A 23,268-nucleotide genomic window follows, 5' to 3' on the forward strand; every position below is an offset into this window, starting at 1 on the left:
CTTTAATTTGTGAATCTTGGCAGGAAATTCTAACTTCTAGGGCAGTAGTAGTTCTGTTCAGTTTCTCTATAGACTCCATTTGAATCCTAACCTGCTCCGAAAGTCTACTTTCGATTTCTTCAAGTTTTTTGGTGAACTTGTTCTCAAAATTCTCCAGCATTTTAACAATACTTTCAAATGAGCCTTGCTCTGTGCTAGATTTCCTGCTTTTTTGCGACATGGCACAATGCTTGTAGCTTTCTAATTGTTTTCCCTGTCGTGCTGTTAGAGAAGCTAGCAAACCATGCGGTCGCTTGATCAGAGAAAAAAAATACGTCCGCTTGCTAGAACGACTGAATCAGAATCTTGACTCGAAGACTGATGTAATTTTTATTGACCTATTTGCGGCATATGACACAATTTGGCGTGACGGTTAAATGATCTAGACTAGATCGCAAACTTATCAAAAACAAAAAGGTAGGCCTACTTCGACAAAGTGGCTGTACAATTTTAAGATACCTAGTGCTAGTGGCCTACCGTTTTATCGATGTAGGCCTATATTTTAAACTTTTGGGTTTTGCCATCTTTCCCTTTTGTTGGTGTCAAATTTGTATGTTTACTTTGCCGTTCTGTACATATTTGCGCCAGCAGCAAAAAATAAATTGAATTGAATTGAAAAATGACAGAACCTCGCTGTTTTCAGGTAGGCTATATGTCTCGGAGGAAAGACTAGTAAAAAATATAAATTAAGAATGGAGTTCCCAAAGGATCAGTAGCCTAATGGTACTAGGCCTATCCCTTTTTAACATAAAGGCTACCTCAGCATGTGAGCAGGGCCGTAGAGACGATATTTTGAGCCAAGTATCAATCAGATCCTCGAGCTCCATATCAAGATCTTTTGTAAGAAAAACGCACAGTACCCTGCGGTATTCAAAAAATTAGACAAGAGGTCAATTTCTTTTTATCTCAAAGAGTACCGTAGTAGTCAAAACTTGTTTTAGTTTCATAAACAGATAGCCCACCCCAGAAAACATGGGGGTAGAGCTAAAAATTATCCAAATATGTTAGCGGCTCTTAAGATATTGCCGTTTTTCCATTGCTCTTTATCTGTGAAGCCACCTAGTGGCTAAGGTTATTTCACTGATAAGTGATAACAGCTTATAACTCAAAACCGCTTGTGAGACTTTCATCAAATTTACACCATTCTTCTCAGAAAAGTGAGAAGCATGTTTTAAGCCAATAAAAGAAATTAGGTGGTGCCAACCAATGTTCCAATTATAATGAAATGACCCTACATTGAGATTCATTATGGTGTTAAAAGTTTTAAGTCCAGAAATGTTTTGCAGCCTATGTTGAGTATGAACTTTTTGAATCATGTGTTGCAGGATTACAATTTTACAATGTTAAGAAAAATTGCAAGCCCTCGAAAAATAGTTTTGTTGTTTCTTGCTGGATTATTTTTCATAGTTTTGTATTTAATTAGTGGTTTGCAAAACAACTTCTTTTCTCATAAGGTGGAACATAGAGAACTGCCTTCTGCACCTTCATGCAATCATAATAGACTGGTATGTACTGTATTCAATTAATCACATTTTTTCAAAGCTTAATTATAATTAAGCTTTGCTTTTTGTGGCAAGCTTTTTGTGGCATGCTTTTTGAAACAAGCCACTGTACATGCTAAAAGCTTGTGCAAAAGTTTCCGTATCAAGGATAATACTTGTATATTAAGCTGCAACTCTGGAGAGCTGGTATTTCTTCAGCCTTGCTGATTATAGGTACAAGATACTTAATTATGGATACTTCACAATGTAGATATTAACGCTAATTTCTACATTAGTAAAGTATGTAACAATCATGCTGCTAAAAGCGATACTCAATCTAATGCTTAATTATGGATGTTTATGCAATGTATTTGACAGTACTAACTAGTGCACTTCAATGAAACTTCTTTTATTGAGCACATGTATGTTTGTAGAAGTTTTACTGCTAAAATAACTATATGATAGGCTATATAATTATGATTCACATAAACTGAAAGCAGCAGTCAAGGCTAAAAGTGAAAGTTTTTATGGAGCTGGTATACCGGTACAAGTCTCAGCCCTGGTCAAAAATACCACACCTTTTACATTGGACTTGATCAAAAATATAGGATGAAACAACTTTACTTTTGCTTTACTGTTTATACATTTTACCCTATATGTAGGCCTATTGGTCGATTTCAATCTTTGACGTATATCACATCATAACATTTATGAGTATGATCAGGGCCGAGGTTTGTACACCAGCTCCATTTTTTTGACTTTTTAATTTTGAATCATTTGTGTATAACACCAATGTATATATGTGGTCCACTGGTCATGCCCATTGCCCAGTGTACCTACTGCACCTACTGATGGAGCCTTTAACCTGAAACAATGCACCTCTGTCTATATTTTGTGTATGCATGAAGCCGGGTATGGAATGGAAGATGTTTTTTTATCTTTCACTCTGAGATTTTGTTCTGTTCCAGTCCATCACAAAAATTTTTCTATCTTCCGTCTGCAATCTGCATCTGCAAATTTTGTGGCTAATTTTAAGCTAGAAATTTAGGAACAGTATTTTTCTGAGGATTATGTACACTTGTACAGTGTGGTGTAAGAACTACTGGAGAAAACCTATATACGGTATATCTGTAGTATTGTTTTGGTACAACTTCAAAATTTGGTGTGCAGCAAAGTTAGATTAATTATATTGTTTTGAAATTTTCAAATTACAATTTCTTCCAAATGTAATTAATTACACGTTTCAATTACAAAAATTAAATGTTTCAAGATTTTTGCAGTTTGATTTTATCAAACATAGTAAAATTACAATTTTTTGATAAAAATTGTTTCTATACCTGCTAGTCTAGAAGTGCAATGTGCATTTGTATACTGTGTGTGCAACTCACTAAATATATAATAATTGATTTTGGACCAAAATTTTTGAAATTACAGTTGCATCACACAGCAACAAAAAGAATCAATTACAATTGCATAAAAATGTGTAATCAATTTACAATTGTATTCAGTGATTTAACTCTGGTGTGCAGAGAGTGCAGCAATGTAAAATGCGTTGGAGTGGCCATTTTCTGTGTTCTCTCAATTCATGTGAAACATCAGGGATATTTTACTTAGATATGACTGTTTGGTGCTTCGACGTCTCAGGTGAATCGTTAGCAAGTTTCTGAGGGTTGATGGAGCGTAGGAGCGGCTACTTTTTTTTGCAGTAGTTGCTGTGTGGTGGGTGTTTGTGAATTTATAGTGGGACAAATCATTACAACCGAGATTACCACCTGTTTTCTCGGTGGTAATGGGCAAGCTACGTACAAGCTTCTATCACTTTAGTTTTATTTCAAGTTGTGGGGGCACCGGCAAGTTGTGAATTAGATAATCGCATGATTTTTTTCCAGACCCCTCATGGATAATAGCTATGTGTTTGACAGATGAATTTTGTGCAATGTTGCCGGTATATGAAGCTATACTGAAAGTAACTTGATTGATTAGTTTTTAGTACCACACTTAACACTCTGCATGCTGCCACATAATGATATGGTTTCTCAGATTCTTTGATTAATTGTTCAAGTATTTGCACAGATAGAGAACGATATAGTGCATTAAAATGTGTGAATTAAAGTGAAACTATGCTACTCACAAAATGTGAATATTTTCGACTTTTTGTTCTCGAACAATCGTCAGGACAACAGTCGCCTGAGTCACTACAAACAAAAATTGATTTATCAATTTAAAAAGCAAAATCAAATGAAAACTTTTGCTGTTTGTATATCTTGATATGGTGTTAAAAGGTGTGATGTATGTGGAATGGAATGATGAAATTGACTGTCTTCTATCCCATCATCCAAATTTTCCATCCTTGACGTTTTTCATCTTTTGTCCCAAAATCTGCCTTCCATTCCATCCCATTCCCTGGCATAAAGTACAAATTTAACTAGCAAAAGTTTTTTTAAGATGATTTCTATCAGGAGAAACACTGCAGTATGTATTTTATTTCTTGTTCATTTCAACATTTATATACTATTATGTTTTAGGTTTACTTTCCTCATAATCACCATTCTCAAGACAAAGGTGCTAATGAAAAGTCTCAAACAAGGCAAAAAATTCTTTTATTTCTTCGTCAAGGAAAAAATCAGGTAAAGATAGCTTTGACAAAACTTTGTGTTATTATGTTTTGATACTCTGTAAATTTTTGAGTTTCCATTGTGTAGTTACTGATCATCGGTTCATCACATGCATCAGTATTGATATTTTACAGAAGAATAAAGCTTTGAAAAAGACTTCAATGTGTTGCGCTATTAACATATAAAACTAAGCAAAACAACCTGGTTTAATGTATTTATTCTAACATACAAAATACAGCATAACTAGAAGCAGAATAATTGTTTTCGACTTTTACAGCTTGGCCGGGATATTGTTCAGTTGCTAGAAACAGTGAGGTTCAAATTTCATGCTCAAGTTGGAGAAATAGGAAATCTTCCAGTTTTAATTGATGATAACAAAGTAAGATACCATTATGATGTGTGCAGTAAATAACATATTACTGTTTTTTAATTATTTTACCTTACGGATTATGAAATACAGTAGTCCCCACTTATTTAGCCCACGTTGGGACTGGGCGACTTTGGGCTTATTAAGTAGACAACGAATTTCTGCTCTTCCTATACACATAGTTGATTATGGCCGACTGTACTATAGCTAAAAGTTGCTAAATCTGTTGACAACTGTACACACCGATCTGTTTCGGGTTTTATATGTCATTCATTTTTTGTGGCACGCCGAAACATTTGCTAAATTTTAGAGTTGTGTTGCCAGCAAGAAATCATGTTTTGTACAACCAAACGATCATAGAACATTAAGAACGGAGTTAGGAGTTAGCAGCGTACTAAAGCGCGAGATTTTCGAAAGCAAGACTAAAATAGTAAATTGTGACGCCTTTTCACACACTTTCAAGCAAATGTAATAAAAATTAGACTTACTAAGCAGGGTTTTGGGCTTATTAAGCAGTTTGTTTTTTATTACAAAAATGAATAGGAATAATTTCCCAGACATTAAAATCCATTATTTTTACATTTATTTAAAGTCTGTAGACGTTGAATCAATGTAAAAATGACAGATTTTATTTTCTGGCCCGGACCAAATTGTGCTTAATAAGTAAATGGGCCCATTAACTGTAGACTTGAAAAGCGAGGACTACTATGGTTGTTGGTTATTGAACAGTAACCATGGTTTTGATATTTTCTTTAGTACAGAATTAGCTTGAAATTGCACACACTCGGCCTTCATGTCAGAATTAGAGTAGTTGTTAAACGCTACTAAACAGTGTAAAGTTTAGAGTCTATCCGGGTCAGTGGATCTTCAACTGAGGTGGACCCTTTGTAACAAGAGGAGCCAGTGCAACATCATTTAAATTGATTGATTGACAAATTATGTTAGCTAATTTGCCTTCCAAATAGTATTAAAAGTAGTAGCTAGCGGTCGACTGTCGAACAAGCACTGCGCTGAGTAAAATGTCACACACTAGTAACTATTGTACTGTCAATTTTTTAAAGTTGCCTTGTTTTAAAAATTGATGAGATCCTCCATTGTTTTAAGAAAGCAAAAGGAGTCTGCCAGGTAAAAAAATTGAAAATCACTGATCTAAATCAAGGCTAGTAATTTAGAATTTTTTTCTTGGGCGTTTTTCAATCACAATATTGTGTTTTTGCACTTGAATCTAAAACAGTTGAACATCCCAAGTATTTCTCGACTTAATGCCAATGTGCATCTCACCATAGTTGATGAAGACGCGGCTCAATGGAGCCTTTGTTTTTTGATTTTGCTGTTTTCTTGCTCAAAAGAAAGTATCATTTAATTGTCCCTTCTTGATCTGTTTGGTTTGCTTTGCTCTCAACTGTTACCGATCTACAGACAGATGTACATTTTGTCAAATTTTGAAGATTGTGCAAAATTATCTTCGTTTCTTTTATTGTGTTGCCTCTTTCTACAGGGTCGCTATGGTCTGATAATTTTCGAGGATATGTCAACATACTTAAGCCTGCATCAGTGGAATAGAGAAATGATCGACAAGTATTGTCTTGACTTTCATGTAGGAATGCTGCTTTTTGTTAGGCCATTAAAGCAAAAAGGGAATCATGAATTCCAGCAGGTGAGACGAATAGTGCTGAAAAGTACTTTTGTTCGAAGCTATGCAAGTAACAAGTTTCACCTTCGAAGCATTACCTCAGTGAAACGTTTTAAAGAAGTTTGTTAACATTCGGAGTCAATTTGACACTTGGTAATCTTAGTTTGCAAAATTTCTATTTTTACATTGTGTCAACGCCTGGCGACATTAAAGCTTTGTGAACGTGGCAACTTTGATTAGTTGTCCGCATGATATTGAAGCAACATTACCAGAAAACTGATGCAAAACATTGTCGTCTGCTTTTCCGATTACTTTCTGATGTTTTATCGGGATTTTTACGGTTAAGCTCAAGTACTTTTGCTTATCACACCATCTTAGAATGGCATTAGCGTTTATTTCCATTCAATAAACTGTTTCTGCGTTATAGATTAGGTCTCCAGAAGGCATCTCCATTTGAATGCTTACTGCAAAGCAGAGGCTTAGATTTCGCGCTTTGCAATATTCATTCCGACTACTCGGGCCGGAAATAATTGAAACACACTCTTGTTCACAATCTTGCGACCCATTGCTATTTCAAACACTGCAGTGCCAAATTGAATTGCACAGTAAACTTTCTTCTTTATACTGTATACCAATTACCAATATTACATTTTTTATATTGTTTATCTAATACCTAAGCTGCAATTTTTTAACACTGTCACTAACAGTTCAGATTAAACCGTGAGGTAATACTGTATTTCGTTGTATACGAACACATTGTCACTCAGTTGCTGCTAAAATACTTTGAGCTTCATAAACATGGTTATTGAAATTGAAGCGTTTGTGCTGTATGTATATATATCTTATAGCCTATTAAATGAAATAATCATTTTTGCCAAGGCAAAGTTAAAGTGTTTGTGTAAACTTTTACTACAAGTATAGTGCATTTGAAAATACTTTGAAGAGTGTTTGATCATTTCATTCCTAATCTTTTTGCTACAATGAGAGTGTACAAATTATTTTATTGACTTTATATTGTAGTTCGAATTCACCAGAGCGAATTTCACTAACAAATTATGATATTTCTAGTTGGGAAATCTACCTCTCCAATTCAAGTCCGGCATGAGGCTAAAGAATTACGAGCTAAACTCCACTTCTCCTCTTCTAAGAATAGCTCGACCTGGGAAAACGGTGAGTGTGTTAACTCCTTCAAACAACGTATTTCAGTCGCCGGCGCTTTCAGTTATCGTTACTTTTGTGAAAATTTTGCAAACCTTAACAAGTGTACACAGTTTGGATTACAACCTGCAAGCAATATAAATATGATTTAAGTTGAACGCTCCTTCGTGTTTAAGTTGAAATCGTACTTTGTATGAGGAGTACTAGTAATGGTGGTAAGGTTTCCGAAAATATCTTAAAGTCTTTTTCCAAGTGTTCATTTTCAATCTTGTATCATTGGTCTCATTTTGAAGTTTGCTCACTTACTCTTACTATGTAATATATGCAAGGAGGATCTGTCGGTCGCTTTACTGGAAGATGTCCCAACAGGCCAACGTCTGCAGACGTTGAATTAATGCAAAAAGGACTGATATGCTAGTTGGGTTACAAACCCATGGGTACCACCTACCAAAAGCCAAGCCTTTTTGTTGAAGTAAAGTGCAGAAAGTTCCCATGTCACTAAATTTGTTTTTTCACGTCACTTTAACACGTGTTGGCGTTGATGCAATGTGAAAAGGGAAACTTCTCCTAGTTGGGTATGGAGCGATTTTTTTATTCACACGCGTGCTGTGATTGATAGACCGTGGCTGTAATGACTTGCGCATGCAAAAGGAATTTCAAGTTATGTCCTTCCTACCGCATCACAACAACTTGCGTAATGTTGTATGCACTTTGCAACAGCTGTTAACAATAACAGGGAGCTATGGGAAGTTTCAGATCGATAAAAATGAAAAATTCTTTTGCCCGAGAACGTTACAATTTTTAATGCTTACTATGAGCTACGTTACGGTAGTTTTTGTTTTGCAACAAGTTCTCACTTTTTTATGTTATGGCTGGATGCTAATGGGTTTACCATTCGAACAAATGGTGATCACCAGGCTTCCTTGTTGTCGGCAGGGTTTAGAAAAGCCTATTTAGTCTGATATCAACTCAATCTCATACCCTGCTTAAACGCTTATCACGTAAAATCTGTTAGTTTATTCTTCGGAGTGAATCTGACTTGCGTAGCTGACGTAAGCTCATACGAAATAACGTACGGTTTTTCTATGGTACGGTATGCAATGTGCACTTGTAAGCTCAAAATTAAGCAATACCGTAGGCGCAGTTTGAAAGCCGCTGCAGTTTTTTTACACTTTTTGACTTCTGCTTTGCTTTGGATAAAAGCTCTTGCTTGGTAAGGACACTTTGCGTATTGTCAACGTAAACTGAACGTTAGTAAACGTTATTTTTTTCACCGCACGACACATTTCATCGACTGAACGAATAAAGAATAGAAATCAAACCTTATCTAAACACTTTTTTCTCTTGCTCAATGCTTTAATTGTTTTCAGTGATGTACTCTGAGGATAGAATTCGAATTTGTATGTTTCGAACTTTCTTACATTGGCAGCATGTTTTGACAGCTTTCGTCTGGGGTGTAAGTTACAGGGTTTCATATGTAGGTCTACGCTTTGTAGACGTCACTTAATAGGAACTATTTACTGAAAAGAAAACATGGTTCAATTGCTTTTGTGACCGGTTGAGCTACCAAATGAAACTGTTTTATTTCTCGAATTCACCCTCCGCTTCAGCTGGCGTTCTTTTCCACAAGCAAAATTTTCTCAATAATTGTCAATCAGCTTATCGATCGGAATTTTTGGTTTTTCTCTTGCCAGAAAATGTTGAATTCATTTTTGCAGGGTCTTCGTTGCATCTCAGGCTCTTTAATTATAATCAGCGTTTGTGCCTCTGTGGCAATAATTTGCTACCACTCGATTGTGGGCTTGCAACTGTTGTGTCGCTCCATGCCAGAAAATTAGTCCTTTTTCACATTGCTTCAACGTCTGCAAATTATAAATTACCATTTTTAGCATATTGACCATTCGATCACTTGTGGTTCGTAGAAGTAATCAGTTGTTACTTATCTGCATCGAATAATTGCTTATATTTGATTCAGATTTTATTTCTTGCATTTATTGTACTAGGTTAGCGGTTATTTTTTAGATTTTACAAAATCAATGGTTTCTGTACAGTGGGATGAGTGCTTGGACAATGACTGGAACGTCTTTGAACTGGGTCATCAAACATATCATGCGGTCAGTTATGCTGTTGAAGCAAATTCTCCTGTATTTCCTGATTGTGGGCACACACGCCGTAGGGCAAAGAGAAAAACAAAGTAAGCAAAGCCGCCCTCACATTTTTATTTACTATTTACCTTATCAGAAAAATCAATAAATTTAGCAAAAACAACTAGCCTACGGTGTGGTACTGAAATTTAGATCAAGATTTTTGCAACTATTTTCACCTCAAACAGCATTGGTCAGCCCATACGTTCAGTCTTGCCGACAACACGGTGGCTGGCGTATAGCATGACCATGAACCCATAGCAAATTCTTTTCGTAACAATCGCTCATGTAGTGCATTTATTCTGATAGTAAGCTTGTATTGACCGGTCAGGTGTATCAAGTATCGGCGTGCGTGACACGCCCACAATTTCAAACTAGCGCGTTACGACTGCTTTCACCTCAAGCTAGTAACGAATGGTATCTACAGTATGCGAAATGTATTGTATTGACTTTAAGGTGACTAGTTTGTGGGAAAGTATAGCTAAATGAATGTGAGATCAGTGTGAGCTCATTATGATTCGATGAACATGCTTTGTGATCAGAAAGATGCGCCGTGGACGAGGGGTGTTCGCTTCCATCGATGCCTTCAGCAATCTATTGAATGAGGCAAGTAACGTAGCTCCCAACCTGCAAGCCAGTACTTGTTTATATCGATTTAACGTCTAATACCACCATAACCACAACAACCCGATTCGATGTGACTGATGCAAAACAGCTTCCCAAGAGAATCTTCCCAAAACAAAACAGAGAAGTCCCACTCCTTCTCGATTTTCAACCCCAGTTCGTTTTGTTCGTGCAGTGAAAAGAAAACTTTTAATTGGAACCTTTCCACCAACTTACTTTAAAAAATGTTTCAGAATAAAATTTTACTTTCTGTGCTTGTAATGTTGCACTTGCATTGTATTTCTCGTGAAAGTAAATAGTTAAAAACAATGTATGAAACATTTACTTTAACAACCGTCATTACAGGATAATTCCGATAAAGTGGAAAAGTTAGCAACTGTTGTTTACGACACTGGCCAACATGATGGTGTGCAACGCGTCATATTTGGCGGGAACCTTAAATTTTGGCTGCACAAGTAAGTTTATTTCGAGTCGCCATCTTATGTGTCATTGTTGGTGCCTGGCTCGGCTTTTGAGAAACTAGAAGCTAAGTCCCGATATAAAAAAATCTCTCGTTAGTACACTCCTTGCGCGGTTGTCCCGTCCCAGACAGCAAATTCGATCATTTTTACATTGATCGATTTTTCTGTTTGGTATAGAGTTCCTGCTTATTTAATCTTGGTGCCTTGAAAAAAATGGCCTGCAATGCTGTTGGTTAAATGGTTATCTATCAAAGGCACGCTTTCCGAGAAACAGGCCAAAATCAAGTATAGTAGCTGATGCTATCAACTGGATGGATAGAGGTAGCGGTTCCTCTACGTGTCACCAAATACGAAGAGACATAGGCGCTGATAGAAAGTATCTCTGATTGTGTGTAAAAAGCGTTCTGAAAGTAGAATTGGTTAATCGTGCGTTAAACGTTGTCGATTTGTATTGAAGTATTTTGTTTTTTACTAATCCAACTTCTAAAATATCAAAAGATGTTCAAATAAACTTGAAAAATTAATATGGTGTGTCAAAACTGAAGAACTCGTACATTCTGAAAATAAAAGCCTTAAATATACGTAAAAACTTTTATTGTATTTTGGAGTACGGTAACAATAAAATATAAGAGTTTTAGGCAATTCTGTTCGTTATATTAGCATGTATGTCCTACAACGTGTTGTCCCGTCCTTTTGTTAGAGTTTTATTCCTGGACGCCTTGAGCTGCTTGTCGCACGGCCGACTGTCCATGCCACTGGAGCGCTACATACAAATCGACATTGACGATATGTTTGTAGGTGAAGTTGGACATCGCATGGACTCTGATGACTTTATGGTGAGACAGTTATTCGATATCAATTTTAGTAAAGATTCTATATTTTCAATTAGTTTTAACGTTTCATGTTGCTTCAGAAGTTGTGTTGTTCGACCCAAATAATCCGATTTCCAGTGAATGTATTTTTCGATATCATGTACGTTATATAATGTCGTTTTCAATATTACCAAGACGACTAGTTGGAAGCGAGCGAAACTTCAACTTACAATATTCCTGTGGCATTTACCTTTATTAGACACAATTCCATTAACCCATATCTCCCTGCGTCAATTTTGACTTATATGTCCGAGTGTCAGTTTAAAATGACGCCGCAAAGAGAAGGATTCCAAGCACACTGGTGCTGATAGTAGTCTAGTTTTTGGTTTAAAAGGACAGTTCTACTTGGAAAAAAAATTTCAATTTTATTTTATTGATATATATTAGAAATTTATCGTAGATTCCGAATATGCAGTCAGTTTTTACCTATTTGCCCTCATTAGGCTTCAAACGGAAGGTTTTCTGAACGCACCTCAGTTTAAAATGTGAATAAAAATTTGCATTTTGTGAGAATGTTAGTTGCAAGATGTTTTGTATTTTCTCTTATGTACTTGGTGGCCACTGATATATTTAATTTGTGTATATGTAAACTCAGTATTTTGTTCATTATGTATATTTTAGTTGTTGTGAATGGACATAGAAGAAAAAAAGTCACATTTAAAGTCAAAGGCATAAATTTACCTAATTCTATTTTTCAAATCATGTTTTTGTGCACTAAAAATGTTTCTTCTAGAAAACTACTTGTCAGAATTGGCTAAAATTTTTAACAGATGTGCAGTAGGCCCTTACGGACATAATGATTGAGTTTTGTTTCAATATTCAGAGTAATAAATATTTTATTACCAAATCCTGAAGTCAAATTTGCTCTCGATGCATAGTAATTATGAAATTTTTTATATTTAATTAAAAAAATAAAAGACTTAAAAGAAATCCCCTCTATCAATTTATGGCTAGGATACCCTACTAGATCATGCAGTTTGAAGTTCCTACCTTTAGCCATTTTCGAGTTTTTAGGGCTGCAATGGAGACAATCGGTTGATTTTATGTACAAATTCAAAATGGTATAAACCCTTAATGGATTGCCCCAGCCTAACAAAGTAAATATTTTTGGATAGCTTGTTTCCTCCTTTTTCCAGCAATATATGGTTTGCTGGGGTTTGTGGGTGAACTTTTGTGTGTAGATTGTTATTTATGACAAGTACGAAAAATGCGATTCTAAGTAGAACTGCCCCCTTAAGTGGTCAAATGATTAGCTAATTTTTTTATTATCAGATTAAATTAAAAACTGGACTCTTGCATGTTTGGAATCCTTTTTTACGGCGTTTGTTTAAACTGACGTTAGAAGGATATGGCTAAAACAAAACGACAACATCAGCAAACATTTTCCTCCATTGGATACAGTCTTAATAGTATCGTGAATTTTTTTTGCTGAAATAGAATTTTATTTTCAAGGACGATTACAACATGTTTGGTGTAGCGTTTTTCTGGTGAGTCAGTGAACTGACCGGCAAAAGCGGCAACTGTTGGATTGCGCACAACGCAAATATTGCGTGTGTTTGAAGCAATGTATGGTTTGTATGATGCAAGTAGTTTGGTTTGTATGATGCAAGTAAAAATTACTGTTGCAGGGCGAGCTCAATCAGTGGTTTCTTAATCGAATTCTGACTTATTCTTATTACGTAGGCTCTCGTCTCGTTTCAAAATAAGTTACGGGAAGTAGTTCCGGGATTTAGATTTCTACTTGGATTTTCTGGGAAGTTTATATTTTCTGGTAAGCGTTTGCTTTTGTACATTTTTCTAATTAAACGTTACAAATTTCACTTTTGCTTAAATTTTGTAGAGTCTTGATTGGATAGTGCTGGTGCCAATGAAATTAGTATTAACGCTGTCACCTATTGACTGATAATAATCGTTCTCCTTTAATTCTCGCAGGCAATGAAGCTGAATCAAAGGCGGATCGTCTCTTCTTAAATCTTCACGATAACTTTTCGTGGTTCCCTCACATGTGGTCGCACATGCAGGCCCACTGGTTCAACAACACCACCAAGCTGTGCGAATACATGAACGTCAACTATCAGTTTGCCAAGGTACGTAAACCTTCCAGGGCGCCATGACTGGTGTGAACGATGATAAGTGTTTTTTTTGTGGCTCAATTTTCGGTTCTCTTGCATGATTATCTCTATCTGACTAGCCGTGGCTTACTTGAATGGCGCCCGATGGATTTTGGTGACTTGCACGTCCAACCCTCACAATCGGAAAATAAAGTGAAAGAGAAACCGTGGAATAATTGTTGTAGAATGTGTTTTATAGCTAGCCCGTCTCGTGATACTTTCCAAGAAGGTTTAGGCATGTTTTATGCAATAATTATATTTTCAAGCACTTTTCCAACAATGCAATAAACAATGTTATTGAATTACTAGCTCTGTATATTGTGGGTCGGGCATAGCAGCCATATCACTTATCACCTACACAGTTTTCTCAACATCAATTAGCATACCTTGTGAGAGCTGTAACGTTTACATCAGAAGAACAGAACGTTCAGCGATTGTGCAACCGTTGCCTGGCGGTTGGACCTTGTTGACGAAGCATCGTCTTGTGCCGATATATTCAGCGGCTCTTTAACGAGACTCCGCTGTTGTTGCAGAGATGGCATTTAAACACAAGCTCCCAATACGCGGTTGCTCCTCATCATGCAGGTGTCTTCCCAATCCACGAACAGCTCTATGAATGCTGGAAGAAAGTTTGGAATATTACCACCACTAGCACTGAGGAATATCCCCATTTGCGGCCTGACCACAAGAGAAGGGGCTTTGTGCACAGAGGAATAAAGGTGAGCCAGTTGTAATACTACGAGCTTGTGTCATCTGTGTTTCAACTTTAGATGCCTGCATATTGTCACCTTTAAGGCAAACCATCTGCACTCCATCTTATTCAATGTTGCAGAATATTGTTATTCACTGACATGAATTAAGGATGTTAACATTTTTACTTTTTCCTATAAATTGAGTTTCGCTTTTAGCAGCATGATCGTTGCTCACTTCATAAATGTAGATACAAACGACATGTTTTAGCCTGGTGCTGCGGGTTCGCTGTGGTAGTAGCGGCTTACAATAGTTTTTGGAAAAGGACACAGTTCCCTAGTCATGTGCTATGACGAACTTCAGCATTAATGTCACGATATGGAGTCGCCCGTTGCTTGTTTTCGGGTTTTAGGGATGTTGTCTGAGCGTTCAAACCGGCTTCATGTATTTACATGGTCAGTGGTCACGGTTTGTAAACTTGGGTTTTCATGTTCCACAGGTAATGCCTCGTCAAACATGCGGTTTGTTCACGCACACGATCATGCTTGAAGACTATCCCGGTGGGCCAGACGTTCTGCACGCTCTTATCCACGGAGGCTCCTTGTTTCAATCTTTCTTGACGAATCAGGTAACGAAGAAGTGCACTGCGTGTGTTTTTGATCTGTTGCTAATGCGTCTATTCCTGTTGTTCTTACATTGGAAATTTGAATTATGATTCTAAACCAAAAATGCACCAAACGAAATTTTACCGAACGCATTTGTTGTGATTTGGTATCGATTTTCGGTTGATTTGATGTAAACAAAACATTTTATTTATTTATGGGATGGCTAACTAGACCTCCATAGCTGCTACTGTTCAGATTTTCATGTTGATTTTTTTGTCTCCCCCTATGGCTTAACCTTTTCCCAGCACAATTTTCAACCTACTATGTCTGAAAAAACGCGACAAGGATTTAACCGTTAAATGACAGTTTCGAACAAACCTATCGCCATTGCTGAAATACGTCGATTTGTGTTACGCTAATGATCTTTCTACACACGCTGCCTGTACGTTGTTTGCTTACCGTAAACAGCCGTGGGAATTGGCTTCTTTGTTGCCTTTCTACGACTCTTTCACGCAATTTTGTTTGAGGAAAACTAACGTTGTTACTTCTGCCAAGTCCTTCACCCGTCTCTAGTGTAAACGTACCTCGATTGCAGATAAACATCTTTATGACTCATTTGCCAAACTATGGAAACGATCGTCTTGGAATTTACACTTTCGATCGCGTAATCAAGTTCGTGCAGTGCTGGACCAACTTGAACTTGCTACAAGTATCACCAACGGAAATGGCCGAGAAATATTTCAATCTCTATCCTGATGAAGTCGACCCAGTTTGGCTGGTAAGGTTTTCAACACGTTAAAAAACTTTATCTGGATATTGTTGCCGCAGAAATGATTATCATTATGTGACATTAGAAAAGCGAAAACAAGCTCTTTCCATATCTGGGAGTTTACCACAGGAAATGTGTTGACGCCAAGACCAAAACATGGGTGTCGACCGAGTAACACGATAAGTTTTATCAATTTTTTTTTGGTATTCTAACCGCAACTTCAACAAAAACTTTATGTCGACGAACAGCAAGATTCAAAAAGTTCATTATTAAATGATCTTAACGAACAATAGTAGTTTAATCATTAGCCTAAAGAATATGAGATTTAGCCTGATGGGGCTACACTCAGCAGCTGAAAAACTAATATGTATTTGTATAGTTGGCAATAAGATTATCTTTACAGTCTCGTGCCATTCTAAGACTGTACAGTCAAATGTTTTTGAACTATCATTTCTTTGACTGCAGGATCCATGCGCGGACAAACGACATCTTGAAATTTGGTCAAATGAAAAGGATTGTAGCCGATTTCCTGACTTTGTAATTGTCGGGCCGCAAAAGACAGGTAAGCACCTGGCCGTGCCTTCTGCGGTAGCCACTTTCCAGAATACCAGCGACCTGTTTGTTTACTAAATCGAAAGGAAATAAAACTTTTTTTAATTGTTGTGATCTGGACGAATGTTTGTACCAAGGGAGTTTTTCGAATTGACTTGTTTTTTTATCACGGTTTTTTTGTGGTATTTAGGCTTTACACCTGGTAGTTAAAGATGTAGATTTAGTGAACGGGAAGCCAAGAAAGCCAATCTTCGTGTCCACTTTCAGGCATGCCTAGCGTCTTACTAAAGACACAGCCACATGCTCTTGAGCGGTGTCGAACCGGTGGCCTTTCGAGCGCTGTAACAAATCTCACCACTCAGTTGAGCAGCCGACGTTATGCCATTTATCATGATATTCCTTTGGCAACGATTCTTTTAGTTTATTTCCTTTTATTTCTCCCCAGGCACCACCGCGCTCTATTGGTTTCTGAACATGCATCCGAACGTGGAAAGCAACCGTCCTAGCCCGACTACGTTTGAGGAAATCCAATTCTTCAGCGGGACCAACTATCACAAAGGAATCGATTGGTAAGAATATCGCTTATCAGCGTTAAGTGTGCGGCGTTCTGAACATGGATCTTTTCGGTTAATTTTTAACAACGTTTATCTAAAACGTTTGTTTGTTTTGAATTTGTAAACTTCGAGATTTAAATTGGTTACCCTTCAAAAATCGAAATAATAGTTGGTTAAAATTAGGAAACATTTTCCTACACATGATCATGGCATCAATAAAATTATTTGTGCGCAGGTACATGAACTATTTTCCCTTTCCAAAAAATGATACCATCATATTTGAAAAAAGCGCAACTTATTTTGACCAAGGCATAGTGGCCAAACGGCTCCATGCTTTGCTGCCACGACGCCCGATTGTTGTGATATTGATTGATCCAGCTAAGCGAGCCTACTCATGGTACCAGGTAACGTTATATAATTACTAGCTCTTAAAAATAAGTTACTTTTGACCTATGGACTTGTTCATTTCCACTCAATAAGCCAATGACTTTTTGCACCAATGCAGTCTGACGACGATTTAACGTCTGAAGACGTTGAATCATGCTTGATTTTCTGGTTCCATGAAGTGAACCGGGCGCCATTGTAGCCGTCGTTTTGGATGGTAACTTCTCAAACATCAAAACAATCTTCTGATCACTGATTTAAGGTTATTAATTTTGTAGCACATGAAATCACACGATGATAAAACTGCTCTGGAGTATTCCTTTTATGACATCGTACGCGCTAAAAGAAAGGGAAGCTCCCAGCCTCTTATTTCTCTGCAGCGTCGATGCCTGGATCCTGGATTCTATGCAGACATACTGGAGAAATGGTTAGAATATTTAAAACCTTCGAATGTAAGTTGGTATGAAATTACTTCACTTCAACACTTGTTTCGCAAGTTTGCAATTTTTTTCCGCTATTTTTTTTGAGAAACAGAAATCAGTTCTTGCGCCGTTACATACAAGTTTTAAAATTTTTTTTATTCATGCGTTGTACGATTTGTCATTTATGTACGAAAAATACTAGTTTTTACCATTTGATACTGAGAACTTTCGTTGTTTTTCCAATACAATAGACAGCTGTTTAAGAACATTCCTCCCTCACTTTTGGTTGTTAATGTTTTTTTGCACCTTGTTGGCATGTGCGTTCATGTACCCAGACAACAAAATCCGCTGTTTTTACTCCGGAGACGTTGAAGCAATGTAACAATGACGGATTTTGTTATCTTGGTAGGTCTCTAGCTTCAAGTTTGCACGTAAAGTTCCTTATGAAATGATTTCTATGATTATGTCTTCAGATTGTAGTAGTGGATGGGGAAACCCTAAAAGACAACCCTGCTGAAGCCATGAAGGAACTCCAAATAGAGCTCAATTTCAAGAAAATACTTGACTACGACAATATTTTAAGGTGATTGTCTCTGTTGCTTTTACAGGCGAACTTTGCAGTTTTAAGTCGTTTGTCATGTTATTTTCAAAAAGATAGATTTCTTCCATTGACCTTGTAAATACTTTTTTGTCATACAGCATCTTTTAACGACAAGTTTGTCTGGTATTTTCACTCTTGATGTAACTCGCACAAACAGGGTTAACTTTCGCAGAATTCTTGTTTCAAGAACTGCAGCTCACCTCGTCGAACTATATTTTATTTCACCATGTTTTTTTTTCAGATTTGATAAGAAAAAGGGCTTTTTCTGTCAGTTGCTAGACAACGGAAAAACAAAATGCTTAGGCCTAAGTAAGGGCCGACAGTATCCAGAAATCGACGAACAGGTTAGTGATCTTTGGAGATGTGCAACTAAAGATTTACATCATTTTTTTTTTAAACTTATCACTCTTTCCTGATTCTACTCATTAAATTGGGGTTAAAGTACCCAAAATCCACTGGCAAATGCCAGTAATTTGTCAAATCCGCTGGCAAAATTTCAACCAAGATAACCTTGATTTTTATTTTTTCTTCTTCAGAGTCGCGAATTTTTGAAGAAGTATTATTCGGAAGCGAACACAAAACTGATACGCATTTTAAAGTCGATGAATAAACCCGTGCCAGCTTGGTTGAAGGAAAGCAACAAGAGATAATAATCGCCTTTTCAAATTCTTTTGTTTTCGAACCCTAAGTTCCAATCAACTTTGTGATAATTTTTCACATTTCTTACAAATGTTTAGAATCCAACCAGCAAATCAGACCTTTGCAGACGTTAAATCGATGTAAAAAAGGGATGATTTGCTGATTGGGAAACGTGTTTTGTATTTATGTTTGTGTGAGAGAAATCTTATTGAACCTTTCTATGTCAACGACCCACTTTGCAATCTGTTGGTTTGACATTTTTTCAAAAGATCATAATGTTGAATGTATGCAAATTGTGTTCGTATCGTAACCCAACCAGAAATTCAGCCTTGTTTTGACATTGCTGTAATATCTGCACACGATGAATCAATGTCAAAAATGACTGTTTTACTGGCTGAAATGGCGCAATTTTTACGTAAATTGCATATTTTATTGTTTGCATTTTTATATATCTCACCATGTTGTCAATCTCAGTATTTTTATTATTTTTCTTTGAATTCAACCGCACGAATTTTGTTCTCTCAACCCAGCTTGCAAAATGCGTTTTTTGAGCATTGTTTTAACGTGCAGAGGTTGAATATAAAAGAACGGATTTTGCAAACTGGGGTTTCCACATTAATCATGAGACGTTTACCCAGCCGGTGAAGTACTTTGGTTACTTTACGCCTGCAGACGTTGAAAGTTGTGATTTGCTGGTTGGGTGCTGCATGTTTTCCAAACGGCAAATCAGTCGTTTTTTACATTGATTCAACGTCTTCAGACGTTGAATCAATGTAAAAAATGACTGATTTGCTGTGTGGGTATATCATAACAAACATTGTTACGTACATATTTTCCCAACAGTCACAAATCTGTCGCTATTTTCTTAATCGCTACAAATTCACCTCCGGTTGTTTGATATTTTGCTTTTAGAGCCTGGGCGTTTTGTTTCGTTGTTGTGAATGACCATATTTATTAACTCACGGTGCTAAGCGTGTAGCGATCTATTCCTTTTTTTATGAAGTCAAATAAGTCCTTTCGTTTAATTAACCAAACCGTCATTATGCATAACACTCCCAAAGATTCTGCAATTTTCTACAAACCTGCTCCCGATGTAAATAGAAAAAAAGGGGGAAAATTAGAGTCTTGAGGTGCCAAAAGGAATCTATTTGACTCCACAAAAAAGGAATGGACCGCTACACGTTCAAACAAAACATCCTTGGTCTGCTACTTTTCCATCTTTTGTAGCTAAATCGGCTGTCAACAGATTTCAGTTTTTGATATTTTATATACACAGCATTGAGTTCTGCGCCACCAATCACTATTTTCATTCTGCGCATGGTAGGCAATTGGTACAAAGCGACTGTTGGATTCACTCGTTTTGACATCGATCAGTCCCTTGCCCCCGCCCAGAAATACAAAGCTGTGTAAATTGTTTCCAGGACGCATTTCTGCCCATCCACGTATGAGATAACTGTTCGCTTTTGCGTTTACTTGTCTTCAATCGCCCGTTTGCGAAGAATCACGCATTGGCTCATGATAAAAGTTAGCTCTTTTTTAAATTCAGTATCCGGTAACAACTGACACCTACTTCATATGAGTCTCTGGGTTCATCCTTTTATCACCTCAGATTGGCAATGTTCCCCGAGCTACCAGTATCATTAATATTATACACCGTCTGATTTTTTACACTTATGTAGCCTACTACGTTATTCACAGAGCAAACGTCATTCTCACACGTAGTTTGTCATAAATACTAAATAGCCTTTTTAAGAGATGGGAAGGTTCAGCTGCGAAGGCTCACCATTTGCAACCGACCAACGCAGAATCGAGGGCTATCTGTGGTCGAACTCAGTCTACCTCACACCTGATCGAATATTTCGGTCGCTTTCACGGACCACTGGTTACTTATTCCACTGTGTTACGATGCTGCTACTGCTTTTTGTTGGTTTATTTTTCTATTCAGCTGTTAGTTTTATTTTTGCGTCAGTTCGATGAAATCAGATGTTGCTTTGACACAAGAATTTACGATCTAATGAATGTTCAAATTGTAATGAGGAATGATGGAAAGAAACGAACTTTCATTGCCGTGATTAAAAGCTTATGTTGGTAGCTATTTATTTAACTCCGGCAAGTATTCTCTTGGTGCCCGTGGTGCTAACTTCACTGTTATTGGCCTGCTGCGTTGTAGTAGTTGGTCTGACTGAGAACTTTTGCTAATAAAGTCGTATTTTGAACGATTTGAGCGCACCCACAGTAGCCTATACTCATACTGGGTATTAATTTAGTCGTTTTTAATTTCTTGTAGACATAAGCCCTTTCAAAGAACTGCCGCCCCAAGCTTTTGATCCTGTGTAAAAAAATCGAAGACCATGAGTCGAAGACCATTAAATTTGAGTACTTTTCATTAAAAGCAATCTACCCACGCATCTTCTAAGGCTTACCGAGCTTGGGAACCACTGCTTTAGTGTTTTGAGCAATACAAACATTTGCTGATAAGCCGTACTCGTTAATAAATAGATACAGTGTCGGCCATGGGCTGTATCCAAGGTGGGGTGATCACCCCCCCACTTATTGAAGTGGTTTGGAATAACTAAGACGATTTTAGCCCACTGTCTAAAAATCACCCCCCCTCCCCGAATTCTAAAAGTGGATAGAGCCCCTGGTGTCGGCACTTACACCGCTAGTTAATATTGTTTAGCAGAAATTCATTTGGTGTTTTCGTGCTTATTTAATATTTAGAATGGTGTTCAATTTCTGCTAAAAAGTTTGTTTACATGTGTTGCCATTTTACATCCGTTTGACGGGAAATTACAAAAAAGCTTTAGGCACTTTTGCCATCTCCACGGGAAGTACAGCTATAGTCCTACTGATCTCCCCAAATGGTGCAAAACACTGTCTCTGTGACGTAGGTTAGCCGTCACAATCACGCACACGTGCATTATAGTCAGCCATTTTCAAAATAGGAATTCTGTATTATCTTATCACTGAACTGACAATGCCCCAGTGGAGCCTTGATATCATTTTACTTTTCAACAACGTTGCGTTTTTACACCTAATAGCAATCTGCTAATACAATTGTGAACACTCATTGAACATGTGTGTTGTAGTGAAAGCTTACATCAGTGGCTAAGATAAAGGTAGGTATCGTTGAAACAACGAAATAAGGAGTCTTAGTTCCTAATAACTTTGCATACGCAATGCAAAACAAATGACTCGCTTTGCTGGCTGGTGTGATTATTTCACTGAAGTATTAACCTACATTCCAGTGTTAAGAGGTAGGTTAAATTTCCCTGTTATACTATACCTAACGAGGCAATACAAAACTTTGTTAAAAATAAATTTTCGAAATAATTTTGTGTTTATAAAAAAAAGAGATTTAAAACTTAATTTTAAACCAAATTCATGATTAAAATACAGGAATAGTTGTGTGTATGGAGAGTGGAGACAGTATCAAAAACTTACGGCGGTATATGTTTATTTAGAGAATTGTTGAGATTATTCAAGTGTGTGATATTCAGAGATGGGCGTGATCTTGATGATCCCTTTTTTTAGCGATCTTGATCTAAGATCACTTTATTTTGTGTGATCTTGAAGAACAATAAGATCAAGATCACTTTAAAATTGAAGTTTACTTACTAGATAGAGGCATTTTTTTAGAACTCGTACTGTACAAAGTAGTTAGTGGTAACTATTAACATTAAGCCACTGTTAATATGACATGTGTCCAACAAAAGACGATATAACGTCTCCATCTAATTTGGTCAGTGTTGCCATTTCAAAATTGAAAAAAATTTCTGTGGTGGTCATAATAAAGTCAACTTCCGTGTACTTTATGTTGACGTATAATAAAAATGATTTAACTTTGTTCACAATTTCCATGTGTGAATTTTAAAAAAATGTTTGCTTTCTTTAACCCAATTTTAGATGTTTCAAAAGTCTAGAATGGCGGTGTTAAAGAATCTGGGCTCTAGCCGACTTTGGTCATGTAAAGTGGTTTATTGCAGCAAATCAACCAGACCGAGACTTGTTTAGGGTCTGAGTATGGAGCAGTTTGTCTGACCGCAAACCTCTGAACTTTTTTGATAGCAGACAACAGTATCAAGGTTGCCAGATGGATAAATGGTGCAATAAACATTGACATAATACAGTGAAAGTTAATACTACTTAGTAACACGTATAAAAACTCCCACATGAACCAGACAAAAATTTGGTAAAAAATGATGCAGTTCAAAGTTTGTGTTTATTTATTTGTCATAAATAAAAAGTATAAAACTAATTGCAAATTTTGCGACTTTTTCAGTACTACTGTAATTAACCTCGCCTTGGGTGTGACGTTGCGATTCTACGCAAACTACGTCAACAATTGATAGGCCTTAATAGCAACAGTCACTAACTTATTACAATTCTTAGGCCAGCGATCGAGTAGTTAAAAGTAAAAGTTAGCAATACCAACTATATACCTTTACCCAGGTTGCTTATAGTAAGTATTTTTTGCAACATCATTGATCAAAAACTTCATTTTATGTTGTAACAATACACCCCAATACTGGTGATCTTGCCCATCT

At 36.9% G+C, this 23,268-nt stretch overlaps 2 protein-coding genes across 2 annotated transcripts in view; one reads left to right on the forward strand and one right to left on the reverse strand.

Annotated features, from left to right (window-relative positions):
• The window catches only part of LOC145779452 (START domain-containing protein 10-like), a 125,719-nt gene that overhangs the window by 96,760 nt on the left and 5,691 nt on the right, over positions 1–23,268 (reverse strand). The window lies entirely within an intron of this gene.
• On the forward strand, positions 659–21,962 carry LOC145779625 (bifunctional heparan sulfate N-deacetylase/N-sulfotransferase 1-like). Its single transcript, XM_082591263.1, has 22 exons — positions 659–682; positions 1,365–1,544; positions 4,046–4,147; positions 4,413–4,514; positions 6,001–6,159; positions 7,204–7,332; positions 9,345–9,487; positions 9,980–10,043; positions 10,407–10,516; positions 11,223–11,358; positions 13,078–13,165; positions 13,327–13,481; positions 14,039–14,224; positions 14,695–14,823; positions 15,396–15,578; positions 16,035–16,131; positions 16,567–16,690; positions 16,911–17,079; positions 17,338–17,511; positions 17,955–18,064; positions 18,324–18,426; positions 18,619–21,962. Exons 1-22 carry the CDS (start codon positions 659–661, stop codon positions 18,730–18,732), a joined length of 2,781 nt encoding a protein of 926 aa, XP_082447389.1. The 3' UTR covers positions 18,733–21,962.

This window comes from Aplidium turbinatum, chromosome 11, assembly GCF_918807975.1.
Source record: "Aplidium turbinatum chromosome 11, kaAplTurb1.1, whole genome shotgun sequence".
NCBI classification, from domain to species: domain Eukaryota; kingdom Metazoa; phylum Chordata; class Ascidiacea; order Aplousobranchia; family Polyclinidae; genus Aplidium; species Aplidium turbinatum.